The sequence below is a fragment of the Mesoplodon bidens genome, assembly GCF_964165515.1.
Source record: "Mesoplodon bidens genome assembly, chromosome: 18".
Lineage (NCBI taxonomy): Eukaryota > Metazoa > Chordata > Mammalia > Artiodactyla > Ziphiidae > Mesoplodon > Mesoplodon bidens.
Window position 1 is genome coordinate 37,576,098 of NC_138175.1, and position 14,292 is coordinate 37,590,389.

The 14,292-nt window shown below is 52.2% G+C and overlaps 1 protein-coding gene across 2 annotated transcripts in view; it reads right to left on the reverse strand.

Annotated features, from left to right (window-relative positions):
• Nucleotides 1-14,292, reverse strand: part of GPT2 (glutamic--pyruvic transaminase 2) — a 35,083-nt gene that overhangs the window by 3,358 nt on the left and 17,433 nt on the right. For both annotated transcript variants that reach the window (XM_081215256.1, XM_081215257.1), the window contains exons 7-11: nucleotides 10,878-10,957; nucleotides 7,680-7,816; nucleotides 3,153-3,327; nucleotides 1,507-1,662; nucleotides 359-471 (exon numbers count right to left, since the gene is read on the reverse strand). In XM_081215256.1, the coding sequence (XP_081071382.1) occupies nucleotides 359-471; nucleotides 1,507-1,662; nucleotides 3,153-3,327; nucleotides 7,680-7,816; nucleotides 10,878-10,957 (661 nt within the window). The remainder of the gene's footprint in view (nucleotides 1-358; nucleotides 472-1,506; nucleotides 1,663-3,152; nucleotides 3,328-7,679; nucleotides 7,817-10,877; nucleotides 10,958-14,292) is intronic.

The following is a 14,292-nucleotide window of genomic DNA, read 5'->3' on the forward strand; positions in this document are numbered from 1 at the left end:
CTTTTGGTGCAGTGGACAAGCTATTGAGCTTCTGGATGCTGTATGATACCATCACGGAGTTGAAAAGGGACAGGGGAAGGAAAAGAAAACACAGCACGGGAACACTGCAGATGGCATGTGACAGATGGGGGCAGTGGAGGGGAGACAGAGCAGTCAAGGAGATGACCTGGCGTCGCCCACAGTCTTCCTTAGTCCCTGGCGCAGGGTCTCAGCTATCTCTGCAGCAGGACAGAATGGGAGTGGGATGGGGGGACAGGGGCTCCATACATCCCAGTCTCCGTAGGTGCCTTGATGTTAAGAAGCCCAAGTTTCCCAAAACAAACCTAGGACCAGCCCGCTGGTGCAGAGGAAGTGGTACCTGAAGTGGTAGGTGCCTTCCCTCTGCCCAAAGCCGCTGCCGGGCACGACACAGATGCCCGTCTCCTCCAGGAGCTTCATGCAGTAGAACATGTCGGGGGCCATCTTATGGGCCTGCGGGAGTGGGTCAGAACGTAGGATTCATTCCTGGTTTCGCACTGTACAAACATTACAATCTCAAAGCCAAATACACTTGAGATGGCAGGTTCTGTCCCATGGCAGGGCCCTTCTGCCTTCCCTTCCTGTGAGAACCAAGGCAGGATGCTGGGTGCTGTAGGCAGCTGGGGCCGGGAACAAAGAACCCAAAGGCCACTTTGGGACAGCCATCGGCTGCGGGGCTTCTGGTCTCCAGTGGGGAGTGCCAGCCTGTTGCCTGTGTACTCCACCCCCATGGAGCAGCTCCACAAGCATTGGCCGTGTCCTCCCATACGCCAAGCCAGGGCCCTGAGGTCTCTGCCCAGGGGGCCTTAAGGAACAAGCCTCTCAGGGGCCCTACTGTTGGTGCTTCTCACACTTCGGTTTGCACAACCAGGCCACCTGTTATATAGGTTCTCAGGCTCCAACACCAGAAATTCTAATTCAATCGGCCAGGGGGTGGGGCCAGATTTTGAATGTTTAACGAGGTATTGAGGAGGTAAGGGGGTGTGAGGACACTTTCAGAGATACAGCTCTGGCCCTTGATCCTCAAACCAGGGTCTGTGGCACCACCTGAGAACTTACTAGAAACACAGAATCTTGGGCCCCTCCAAAGATTTCTTGAACCAGTATCGGCATTTTTAACAGGACCCCAGGTGATCCATGTACACACTCAAGTTTGAGAAGTGCTGCTCTAGGGTACTGTGGCCAGGTGGAAGAGACTGCTCTTGATGCTTCCCCAGCATCTGTTCAGTTTTAAATGCACCACATCACACATGGGCACCTGCCTTCAGCGCACCGCTCACCTGGGGCCGGCCTCACACCTGCCACATCAGCGCAGCATGCTGCAGGGCTGGGTCTCTGAGAGCCCGTCCTCTTTACACACTAAGTACCATCTGACCAACGGATACACAAAGTTCAGAGCCTCTAGGGCCAACACTTTAGCTCCCCATGGCAAGAAGCAGTCCCATGTGAACCCAGTGAGAGAGCCAGCCCTGACCTGGCACCCCTGACCTGAGCTGCCTCCATGGCTTTGGCAGGGATGAAGATTCGAGGAAAGGCGTACATGGCCCCCTGCAAGGGGTTGCAGTGAATTCCGGGGACTTGGTTAAACAGGTCTTCTGTCAGCTTAGCTTTTCTGGCCAGATTACCCAAGACGGACTCTTTCTCCTGATGAGACAGAGAAAGCACAGGAGTTAGCATCTCTGGACATCATGGCTCCAGACCCTGGAAACTATCCCTTCAAACTGGGGCGTCGGGGCAGATTGGTGAAGGTGAGCTTGCGTGTGCATAAGCACAGCAAATGGGGGAGGTGGGCGAAACACATGTCCCTCTGCAGGAACTTCTTCCACAGACGCTCAGCCCATGAGGCTGCCATATGCCCTGGGGCAGGAGCACACGGGCCACAGGTAGGTCCTAGGTAGCCTGTGTCATGGGTTCTACTCTTGTACCAGGATGTCATTCCTGAAAATGAGAAAAACCAGTCCCTGCCCATTGGTCTGAATGAACTTGGGCCTGGATGGAACACCCTTCTAGGAGACAGCCCCACCACTTCATTTTGGGGAGTCACCCTTCCCCCAATCCATGTGGTGTGTTTGGGGCACGTGATCCAGGCAAAGCACATCAGTGACAGGCTCAGAGCTGGACATGTGTCCAAAGCTGGAGCAAGCAGCCCAGCACTTCTGCAAGTACTACTGGAATGTGTGGGTGAAAAGCTGTGGCCTGCGGATGAACGGATCAGCAAAACGTAGCATGTACACACAGTGGAATGTCACTCAGCCTTAAACAGGAGGCACAGTCCGACACACGCCACAACAGGTATAAAGCCTGAGGACATCATGCTAATTGAAATAAAGTCACAAGAAGACAAATGCTGTATATGAGGTACCTAGAGTAGTCATATTCACAGAGAGTAGAATAGAGGTTACCAGGGGCTGGGCGGGAGGGGGAAATGAGGAGTTATTGTTTAATGGGTACAGAGCTTCAGTTTGGGATGATGAGAAGTTTCTGGAGATGGATGGTGGTAATGGTTGCACAACAATTTGAGTGTACTTTATGCATTAAACTGTTCAGTTAAAAATGATCAAAATGGTAAATTGCAGGTTCTGTGTATCTTACCACAATTTTTAAAAAAAGTTGTGAATCTAGAACAGCTGGGAACTGACTTCTTGGTTATATGACCAATAAATTCCATTTTTGTTTAAACTACTTAGAGTTGGGTTTTTGTCACTTGCAGTTAAAAAGGTGTGACTGCATCACTTCAAGCTGCAAGGACAGCCTGCAGCTGTGTCTTAAGCCACAGGCAGGCCCGTGGCCTAGAATCAATGCCACGCTCATCCATTTCCCCCTTTTAGGTTAGTAACAGAATCATTCCCCTCCCACTCCCACCCAGGGTGTTCTCAGGACACAAGGCCATTCCCTCTGGGTGCCTGCCCATCCGTGGTGCTCACAGGCAAGAACACACACGCAACAGTCCTCCCACTTCAAGTACAGCCCAGCTGCATCCTGAGACTTAACCTCATTGGGGGTGAGTCAGGCGCCACGTGGAACCACGAGCACCCCCGGGAGGCCATCTAGACAGAGGCTGGCCATTGAGACAATACATGGTGAACACTGGCTGCAGCAGTGATGCACACAGGCCATGGGACGAGCGGACTCACCCTGCTGAACTGCTCGAAGGATTCCTCTCCTGGCACCGGGGGGTTCACAACGATGTCCATGGCAGCCTGCCCAGACACTGGCGGGCACAGACGCACCGAGAGCAGTTTTACCAGCTGGCCCTTGATCTCAGGGTGCAGGTTGATCACTTCCATGTAGCCTCCTCTGTAGCCACACCTAAAAAGTTGAAGACGGAGAGAGGACCCACCAGTTACAGAGAGACCTCTACTACGTGCATCCAGCCGGCCAGAATCTTCTGTAAACATCACCATGCCCAACACTGAGTTTCCAGGTGTGGCCGAGTTCTTGCCAGTGGAAAGTGAATGGGAGTGATATGTGTAAATTCCACATCACTTCCTTAAAAGCATGCTCTCCTTCCTCTCTCCCTTTCCCCACTTCCTGAGAAATGCACACACCAGAGCAGCAGCCTCAGTGCCACATGTTGAGAAGACAGAGCCAGCCCACCAGCCCATCTCTGAATGACCTCATAGGGCAGAGCCAGTCCTGGACTCCCCCTGCCTTCGGGCTGTTATCACAGAGACACACTTCCATCTTGTTTGAGCCACTGTATTTTGGGCCCTTTTGGTTAGAGCATCTTAGCCTGACTCTTAACTTATACGCTAGCCCTGCTCCAAAGGGGCATGTGATTCAGGCTGGGCACCCCCTGCACAGGTTTGAGGGGTGGGCATGTGAGCAGTAGCCTGAGGACTTGGCTAGAACTTTCTGATGCCTGAAAACAAAGCCAACCCAAAGGAGAGCAAAGCAGGGAATTCCCTGGCAGTCCAGTGGTTAGGACTTGGCACTTTCACCGCCAAGGGCCAGGGTTCAATTCCTGGTAGGGGAACTAAGACCCCACAAGCCACGCAGTGCAGCCAAAAAAAAAAAAAAAAGGAAAGCAGAGCTGAGAAAGAAAACAAAACAAGGCCAGAAAGCAGAAACAGAGATCTGGTGACACTTTTAAGCCCCCTGATTCAACTTTACTCCTTGACTTTTAAAATTTTATTTATTTTTTATTTTTTTGGGCTGCGTTGGGTGTTTGTTGCTGTGTGCGGGCTTTCTCTAGCTGCGGTGAGCAGGGGCTACTCTTTGTTGTGGTGCGCGAGCTTCTCATTGCGGTGGCTTCTCTTGTTGCGGAGCACGGGCTCTAGGCGCGTGGGCTTCAGTAGTTGTGGCTCGCGAGCTCTAGAGCGCAGGCTCAGTAGTTGTGGCGCATGGGCTTAGTTGCTCTGCAGCATGCGGGATCTTCCCAGACCAGGGCTCAAACCCGTGTCACCTGCATTGGCAGGCGGATTCTTAACCACTGCACCACCAGGGAAGTCCACTCCTTGACTTTTTACTGATACAGATTTAAAATTTTTTTTTTAAGATTATTTATTTATTTATTTGTTTTACTTTATTTTTGGCTCCATCAGGTCTTAGTTGCAGCACGTGGGATATTCGTTGAGGCGTGTGGGATCTTTCGTTGCGGCACGTGGGCTTCTCTCTAGTTGTGGCGTGTGGGTTTTCTCTCTAGTTGTGGTGCGTGGGCTCTGTAGTTTGTGGTACGTGGGCTCTAGTTGAGGCGCACAAACTCAGTAGTTGTGGCGCGTGGGCTTAGTTGCCCCATGGCTTGTGGAATCTTAGTTCCCTGGCTAGGAATCAAACCCACGTCCCCTGCATTGTAAGGCGGATTCTTTATTTTACTTTATTTTTTTAATTTTATTTTTGGCTGTGTTGGGTCTTCATTGCTGCACACGGGCTTTCTTTAGTTGCGGTGAGGGGGCGCTACTCTTCACTGCGGTGCGCGGGCTTCTCATTGTGGTGGCTTCTCTTGTTGTGGAGCATGGGCTCTAGGTGTGCGGGCTTCAGTATTGTGGCTCGAGGGCTCTAGAGCACAGGCTCAGTAGTTGTGGCGCACGGGCTTAGTTGCTCCGCGGCATGTGGGATCTTCCCCGACCAGGGAATCGAACCCGCGTCCCCTGCACTGGCATGTGGATTCTTTACCACTGTGCCACCAGGGAAGTCCCCGTAAGGCAGATTCTTTACCACTGGACCACCAGGGAAGTGCCCTGATATGGATTTTTTAAAAAGCCTCTTTGAAGTAGGCCAGTTCAAGTTGAGTTTCTGTTACGTATTTCCAAAAGGATCCTGACTGATATACAGTCAAATCTCATGAAAATAAGCTGAGATCATACAAACAAAAACAAACCCAAAAACCTTTCAGAATGAAATCAGCTCCATCAGCCACACTTTCTGGACTGTGATTGATAACATTCAGACTAATAAGCACAGAAACGCAGGCACCAGCTCCTGCCTTCCTCTGCATGTGTACCACACCCACACAACCTCAGAGCACTTGATATGAGGAGACACTCGATAAAACACTTTTGGGATCAGGCTGCAGAATGAACTGGCAGAGACAGATCCCCATGTGACCCCTCAACTTGCTTTTCCAATGTGGGAAGATAAATTCTGGCATCTCGGAAATGTTTCCTGTAACAAAGCTGAAAGAAGAAACTTTCTGCTTTATCCTCTGCTGATGAGCAGAATATCAAACTGGGCAAATCAGTCTGATCCTAGGTAATCAGGATCTGAGGGCAACAGGATACCACCTCAGGTTACCAACAAGCAGGGTATTACCATTAAAACAGTCATCAGTAACGCAGATGGAAAGATGGGTAGGAATGTGACAAACACACTTGAGTTTGAAAAATGAGTTAATGGAGAACATATTTGTTTAGGAAAAGAGCGACACAACACATGAAAGTCTAGCAAGAAGGCAGCATCACTCCTGGGGTAGACCAGAAAGACCAGCAGAAATCAACCCCTGCCCACATCAAATAGAGCCAAGAACAGTTGGGTGACCATCCCAAGGGGACAGCTCCCTTGACCTGGCCAAAATATTTCTTGAAGCTTCACAGTTACACTGGCCTCCAGACCCCCTCCTGACACCTGGCATAAAGCAGAACTCCCACAACGCTGGGGAATGAATGTCCTTAGCTGTAAATGCACTGGCCTTTCCATCTCAGTCTAGTTTGTAGGTTCCTCCCCTAACTGCTGAGCAGGGAGGGTCTGGGCCCAGTCCTTGGACCTCTTCTCTATTGATACTCACCCCTGGTGAGACATCCAGGCTCAGAGATCTGTCTAACAACTCATACATTGACATCTCACAAACTTTAATCTCCAGCTGGATATCAGTCCTGAGCTGCAGACTCACACATCCATCTCCATCTGGACATCCAATAGGCATCTGCAAATTCTACACATCCAAAACCAACTTCTAATTTTACCCCAAAACCTGCTTCACACACAGCAATCCTCATCTATTGATGGCAACTCTATCCTTCCTGCTGGTTGAACAAAAAACTTGGGAATCATCCTAGACTTCTCTCTCTCACACCCACCTTTTCCATCAAGCAACACCTGTCAACTCCACCTTCAAACGTATCCAAGATCAAACATCTTCTCCCCACCTCCACCCTGGCCCACGATGTCTCCCCTGGACCATAACAGCCTTCTGCCTCGAATGCCCACTTCTATCCCTACCCTCATCACACAGCAACCAGAGAATCTGGTAAAACATAAGTCAGGAGAAGTCACACCTCTGTGTAAACCCTCCTCCAAGGGTTCCCATCTCACTCTGAGTAAAAGTAAAAAATAACCTAAGTAGCCCGGGTGATCTGGCCTCCTATGACTTTTTTTCGTCGCAACTTCTGCCACTTTCTCTCTCACTCCTTTCTAGTCTCCTTGCCACTCCTCAAACAGCTGCTCCTTCCTCCTCAGGGCCTTTGCACGTGCTGTTCCCTTTGTCTGGAATGCTCTTTCCTCAGACATCTGTGTAGCTCCCCACACCCCCTCCCTTGAGTCTTAACTCAAAAGCCAACTCCTCAGTGACCAGACCCCACCTCTCGGCATTCCCATCTCTTCTCTAATTCTTTTTGCCCACTTGACGTGTGATATTCGTTTGTCTATTGCCTCTCTCTCCTCACTAAAGCATAACTCTGTGAGGGCAGGGATGGCTGTGGTTTGCTTACTGCTGTAACCTCAGTGCCGAGATCAGTTCTGGACTCATAGCAGGTGCTCAATAAATATTAGCTGAATGAATGAATACAGGATTGAAGCTGACTCTGGCCCCAGAGGTCACACAGTGCTAAGGCAGGGTGCATACAGAGCTCCTGCACACAGAGCTTGGCCTACTGGCCTGACAGCATTTGTCCACTCAACCTGCCTTCCCTGGCCCTCAGAGTTCAGTCAATGTCAGAGCAACAGCGACATGGCTGGCAGAAAACACTAGCACTGGAAGCTGCTGTGAGGTCTGTTTTCATTTTCATCACAGCCTTATTTTACACGAGCCCTTGCACAAGGTCTGTCCTCACACCACCGTGCTCCCTTTGGGGAGGTGTGGTCTGTCTCCTCCTGCTTCTTAGATCAGCAGAGACGGTGGATAAGGGCAGCTGTCTCTGTCCAGCAGACTGAGGTGGGGCAGGGCAGAGAAGCACAGGGACCAAGCAGGCCCAGGGGCAGCGGAAGGGAGGTGGGGGCCCACATACTCGCCCATGTAGCCCTTGGAGGTGGAGTGGAAGGAGGCGAGCTCCACGTTGCTGGAGTACTCGGGCCCCATCTCAGAAAGCACCTTCTTAAAGGAGTGAAATCTGCAGTCTGGAGAGTACACGTTGTCCTGGTACACCTGCAGGAGGGGACGGGATGGAGACAGTCATCGCAAGTCCCCCCAGAAGCCTGAGCCAACCAGGCAGCGTCTGAGGGAGGGCACAGGTGCTCCAGGCCAAACTGCAGCCAGGCAGCCTGCCATGAAGCCCAGCCTCGGACACCACTGCCAAGCCAGACGTGCCTGAGGGAACCTTACAGAACAAGCAAGGAGGGAAGGCCTCGGGATGGATGCCCACTGGATTCTCCAACATTAGCCTCACCCAGTCTCCAGAACTCCTTTCTGCCTCATGTGCCAGTGACGACATCAAGTACCCCACCTGCCCAAGCAGGTTTCTTCCCAAAGTGTGATGCTCACTTCTGTCAATAAGATGAGTGGTGAAAGCAGTTCATGTACCTGTCCTGACTTCTGCACCTGAAGTGCTAACTGTGTACCCTCCGCACTTCACGGCACTCACCCAGCTCTCTGTCCACCACTGCTGTCAGCGCCCACACTGGACCGAGCAGCCCCCACACTGGACCGAGCAGCACCCACACTGGACCGAGCAGCCCTCACACTGGACCTAGCAACACCGACACTGGACCGAGCAGCCCCCACACTGGACCGAGCAGCCCCCACACTGGACAGAGCAGCACCCACACTGGACCGAGCAGCACCCACACTAGACCCAGCAGCACCCACACTGGACCGAGCAGCACCCACACTGGACCGAGCAGCCCCCACACTGGACCAAACAGTGCTCACATTGGACGAAACAGCGTCCACACTGGACTGAGCAGCACCCACACTGGACCAAGCAGCGCCAACACTAGACCTAGCAGTGCCCACACTGGACAGAGCAGCACCCACACTGGACCGAGCAGCCCCCACACTGGACCAAACAGTGCTCACATTGGACGAAACAGCGTCCACACTGGACTGAGCAGCACCCACACTGGACCGAGCGGCGTCCACACTAGACCAAACTGGCCCCACACTGGACCGAGCATCCCCCACACTGGACCGAGCAGCGCCCACACTGGACTAAACAGCACCCACACTGGACCGAGCAGCCCCCACACTGGACTAAACAGCGCCCACACTGGACCCAGCAGCCCCCATGCTGGACCAAACAGCGCCCACAATGGACCGAGCAGCACCCACGATGGACCGAGCAGCGCCCACAATGGACCGAGCAGCGCCCACACTAGACCGTGCAGCGCCAACACTGGACCTAGCAGCCCCCACACTGGACCCAGCAGCCCCCACACTGGACCAAACAGCGCCCACACTGGACCGAGCAGCACCCACACTAGACCGAGCAGTGCCCACACTGGACCAAGCAGCACCCACAACGGGCTGAGCAGGGCCCACACTGGACCGAGCAGCCCCCACACTGGACCAAACAGTGCCCACACTTGACTGAGCAGCCCCCACACTGGACCAAACAGCGCCCACCCTGGACCGAGCAGCACCCACAATGGACTGAGCAGCACCCACACTAGACCGAGCAGCGCCCACACTGGGCCAAGCAGCACCAACAATGGGCCGAGCAGTGCCCACACTAGACCGAGCAGCCCCCACACTGGACCAAACAGCGCCCACACTGGAGCGAGCAGCGCCCACACTGGAGCGAGCAGCCCCCACACTGGACCAAACAGCGCCCACCCTGGACCGAGCAGCACCCACAATGGACCGAGCAGCACCCACACTAGACCGAGCAGCGCCCACACTGGACCAAGCAGCACCCACAATGGGCTGAGCAGCGCCCACACTGGACCGAGCAGCCCCCACACTGGACTAAACAGTGCCCACACTGGAGCGAGCAGCACCCACACTGGACCGAGCCGCCCCCACACTGGACCGAGCCGCCCCCACACTGGACAGAGCAGCCTGCACACTGGAGTGAGCAGCGCCTCCCTGTCCCCGCACAGTCTAGCGCGCCGCAGGCAAGCGTCCCATCTGCCCTTGGAGATAAGCTTCCCATACCCAGTTTGGACATCAGGGAAACTGAGGCTCTCTGGAGCGCTGTGGGTCAGCAGGAGGGTCAGGCCAGCTGCACCTTCAACAAGCCAGGCAGAGCTTCCTCCTCCCCCTCCTCCTCCCCCAACCCTCCCTTCCCAGACCCCAAGGGAAGAGGTTTGTAAACCAGGTCACTCTGCTGTCCATTCTCTCCTATAGAAATGAAGATTTTAGGTCCATCTGCTATTAATCACGGCAACAATTTGGTGGGTAAGCTCTGTGTGTGGGGCGGGGCGGTGGGGGTGCTGAGAAGCAAAGAAATGAACCTTGTGTGTTAGAAGCTACAACTAACTAGAAATCATGCAGCAATGAAGAAATGAAAACAGGATATGATGGGTCTTTCATTTCTTTCCTTGCAGGAAAAGAATGGGCATGCCTTGTCTCCAGAACTGGGGTTCAAGAAGCAGCAGCTGTGGGGGGTTAATTAAGACTCTCCTCCTCACAGGACACAGCATTAGGCCCACCTAGCACCCACTCTCCCTGCTTGAGAAAGAGGCCCTCAATTTGCCTCAGGGAACACCCCCCACCCACTCTCTTTCTGCAGGTTTGGGGGCACAGGGCAGAGACACTGCCCCGTGCCCAGGCCTGGTCAGTTTGCATATTGCAACCACGGGGCCACAGTAATTGGCTCAGCAATGGGTGTTTGACCCAAGCTGCACCAGTGAGGCTTAATTCTGAGACTTTTGCTGGAACCACCAGGAAGGAATGCTCTCTTTCTAGACTGGGAAGATAGCAGGCCCGTGTGTGAGGCCAAGGCAGCAGGATGGAATGAGAGGAGGTGGAAGATATGGTTTGAGTCCCTGGATCCAGCCCCACTCCTGAGACCCTACCACCTTTTTACTTTTCAAGTTTAAAGTAGTTTGGGTTAGATTTCTGAAACTTATAACCAAGATTCCAAACCAATGTTGGGATGATTTTTGGTCACAGTCTCACAGGGTGTAACACTGAACATCCTCAACCTTGTTAGAATCTCTCTTCCAACACCTAGAAAGTCCTCTCTGGCTATAGAACAACCAGGCCTGGCTCCCTCTCCCAGAAAAGAAAGCACACCCTCACCTCTGAGAGCCAAGGCTGCTCTTACCTCATCAGCCAGGAGAAAGAGCTTCTCCTCCCAGGCAAAGTGAATCACGTCTTCTATGCACTTTCTGCTCTGCACCTGACCTAAAAAGTCCCCAAACAAAAGCAGAAGGTAGGTTGTAATGCTGTTTAAATTGTCCCCAGGTAAGAACCCCAACCAGAATCACTCAGGTATCTGTGTTCCCCGGGACCCTGTGGGACCACCCTCCCTAGCTGCTGTGACTCGGGGGGTTCAGTCAACCTCCAGGGAGCCCCGACGGTCAGCCCCGTCCCTCTGACTCACTTAAGCTGGGTATGTGGAGGAAGCAGTGTTTCACACCCAACCTTCTTGTTATTCTTATTGGAGGGGTGTGTGTGTGGAGGGGGGTATATTTGTATTAATCTGTGCTGGAGGGCAAGAAGGCATGACAATATCATCAAGAGCAGGAAAGTTAAACTGAAGGAGTTTAATCATTCAGCCTCACGCTCCTCCTCACCCCACAGCGGCAACACCAGGAGAACTGCACTGGCTACACCTTCTCCCCACACAAGCTCCGTGAGGCAGGGACAAGATCTGTGGGCTCAGTGCTGACCCTCAAAGCCAGCACTCAGCAGGGCCCCGGTAAATACTGTGGAATAAGCTCTAAATGAGATGAGCCTGCCTGCCAGCTCTGGCTTCTCCCGTCAGCAGCTACATGGGAGCTGCGCCCTCTGAGGATGCTTCCGGGTACCCGCAGTGTCCCTGCCAGGGTCTCCCTTCAGGGCTTGACTCAACATTTCATCCACCTTAGAGAAATGAGTGCCAGCCAGCAGCAAAATATTCACCCATCAGTTCACAGGAAATACTGTGGGTTTAGGTGGGGAAAGGAACAAATGCAACAAGGTAGAAATGAACCTATTCCCAATATTTCCCGAGGCCCATTATAAGTGTGGCACTGGGTTGTCTGACGTGCTCGCATAGCCTCTGGGAAAGCACTAGTCAGGCATGCTGACTTCTCACAAGAGGCTGTTTCTTTACTATACATAAATGTGCATCTATGGATGTTACATATATGTATATATTTATGTGTGTATGTGCACATGTGTTATTTATATATGCATCTATATCTTGATGCAAACCAGTATGTAGAGGATGTTACCTTCTTGTTAAAAATAACTATATTCTTGTCCATGTAAGAATAACAAGAATAAGTCTTAGAAAAAAATATACAGATGTATCTTATAAGAGCATGGTAATGATTCAGCCAGGATTTCAGACTTAAACTGTCTAAGCAATGAACCAATTCCTTTACTAAGGGACCAACCTGTCTCCTGCCAAGAAACGGTCAACCGGGCTTCCTATGAAGCAAGCTCATGGCTCTGGGAATTAGGAAGGGTAGGAGCCCTGGATGCTACAAGGAACCAGCTGCTGTTCCCACAGACAGACAGGAGCTGCCTATCCAGGGGGCTGAGCCTGCCTACAAATGCAGCTGGTCTTCTCTCCCAGGGTTGCCATCCCACAAAGTGTATCCTGTTAGAATGCAAGCAAAGGTTTGAGCACCAAGAGCATCAAACCATTGTACATAATGCCAGGGGGAGTGCTAAGAGAACTGAGCAAGGGCCAGGCCTCTGGAAACCTGCAGCTCAGGAGAGGAAAGGAGACCTGCTGTGCGCAAATAATCCCCATGATATGAGCGATGCAAACTGTAGGACGAGGACAGAGCTTACTTCTCTCCAGTCTTCGCCTGGGACGAAGGAGTCACTCAGAGCATGCCTGCTGAGCCAATGGATGGACAAACATACATGGTGGTACAGGAGGAGTCACACAGGCTCTGGAGGGGCAGGGCACAGCTGTGCCCAGCAGGGGGAGACACGAGCCCACTGCACAAAAGAGGTGGCTCTGCTGTAGGCCTCAAAGCTGGGGAGGGGTCTACGTGCCCCTTGCCAGAGGCCAGGCCAAAGGAATTTCCCACAAACTAATGGGGATACCTGTTGCTTGCACCAGCCCTGCATCCTGCCCTTTTCTCAGCTGTTCTAGGGGGAACTCCCTCTCTTTAAACTCCAGCAAGGGACATGGGATACAGACCCAGCCAATCAGCCTCAGTGATTTAACTAGGTCAGGCACGGGCAGGTTGGCCAACGTGGGCCAATGAGAGTCTGGCCTGCGGCTTTGGCTGAAACTATGGGCAAGGCTCTCTGTGGAGGACGCTTAGGTGCTGGGCAATGACTGGAACTGCTGAAGGCCACTCCCAGGACAGATGCTTCCTAAGAAGGATTCCAACCCTGCCCAGAGAAGAGCTGGGAAATGGCCTGGGGTTCCTATGACAATGACGCTGATTCAAGTGTGCTGCTTTACCCTGGACTTCACAGATCCACTCCCTTCAAGTCTTAAGATGAGTTTCTGTCTTGAATCCCAAAGAGCCCTGTTAGTTACTTATATCCCAGTCCATTTTGATACCTTTTAGCCAAAGTGGTCACAGTGTGTGGTCCAGGCAAGATACATGGTTATCACAGGTAGGTTTCTATTTTCCATCCCCCATCTTCCAATAGCTGATTTTCACCCATTAAGACCCCAGAGAGGGAATTCCCTGGAGGTCTAATGGTTAGGACTCAGTGATTTCACTCTCAGGGCCCGGGTTCAATCCCTGGTCGGAGAGCTAAGATCCCACAAGCTGTGCAGCATGGCCAAAAAACCCCCAAAAAACTGCTTATATTAACATATACTCACATGACTCCTCCAACCTTTGACCCAAAACAGGAAAGTCTCTAGTGCAGTTATTTCTCCCAAGACAGCCAGGTGAAGATTTATGTAAGCACCTGGCCAAGAAGTCACCAACCCTATGATATAAACTAGGTATACAGAGTATTTCCTAAGATGTAGGGCCTACTACTCCAAGTTTGGGACCAGTAGCATCAGCATCACCTGGGGGCTTGTTAGAAATGCAAATTGTCAAGCCCCACTCCAGCCTAATTACATCAGAACACCTAGAAGTGGGGTCCAGCAGTCTGTTTTTTTCTTAACAAGCTCAAGTTTTAGAACAATCATCCTAGGGCAGTGTTTCTCATCCTCAGCTGCATAGAATACTGATGCCTGGGCCCCATCCCCAGAGATTCTGAGGTGCAGCCTGGCCTTTGACATTTTTAAAAGCTCCCTTTGTGATTCTAATGTGCAACAGGATTGAGAACCCAGCTCTGTCATTTTCCTACTGAACCATGGTTAGACCCTTCATCCCTTCCCCCAAGAAGCTGGTGTAAATAAACCAGGGTGGAGGGCAGCTGCACCCATTTTCTGCGCTCAGGAATTCAAGTGGCGCTTTCAGCTGATTGAAGCATCATTTGATGTTCCCAAGAAGCAGATTCCACAATCAACTCCACCACGCTTTGGCCCTGACCCAGTTTATCTCAACAAAGGAGGAGAGAGGAGCCCTTGTTCTCGGCATCCGAATAGCATCGGGGGCACA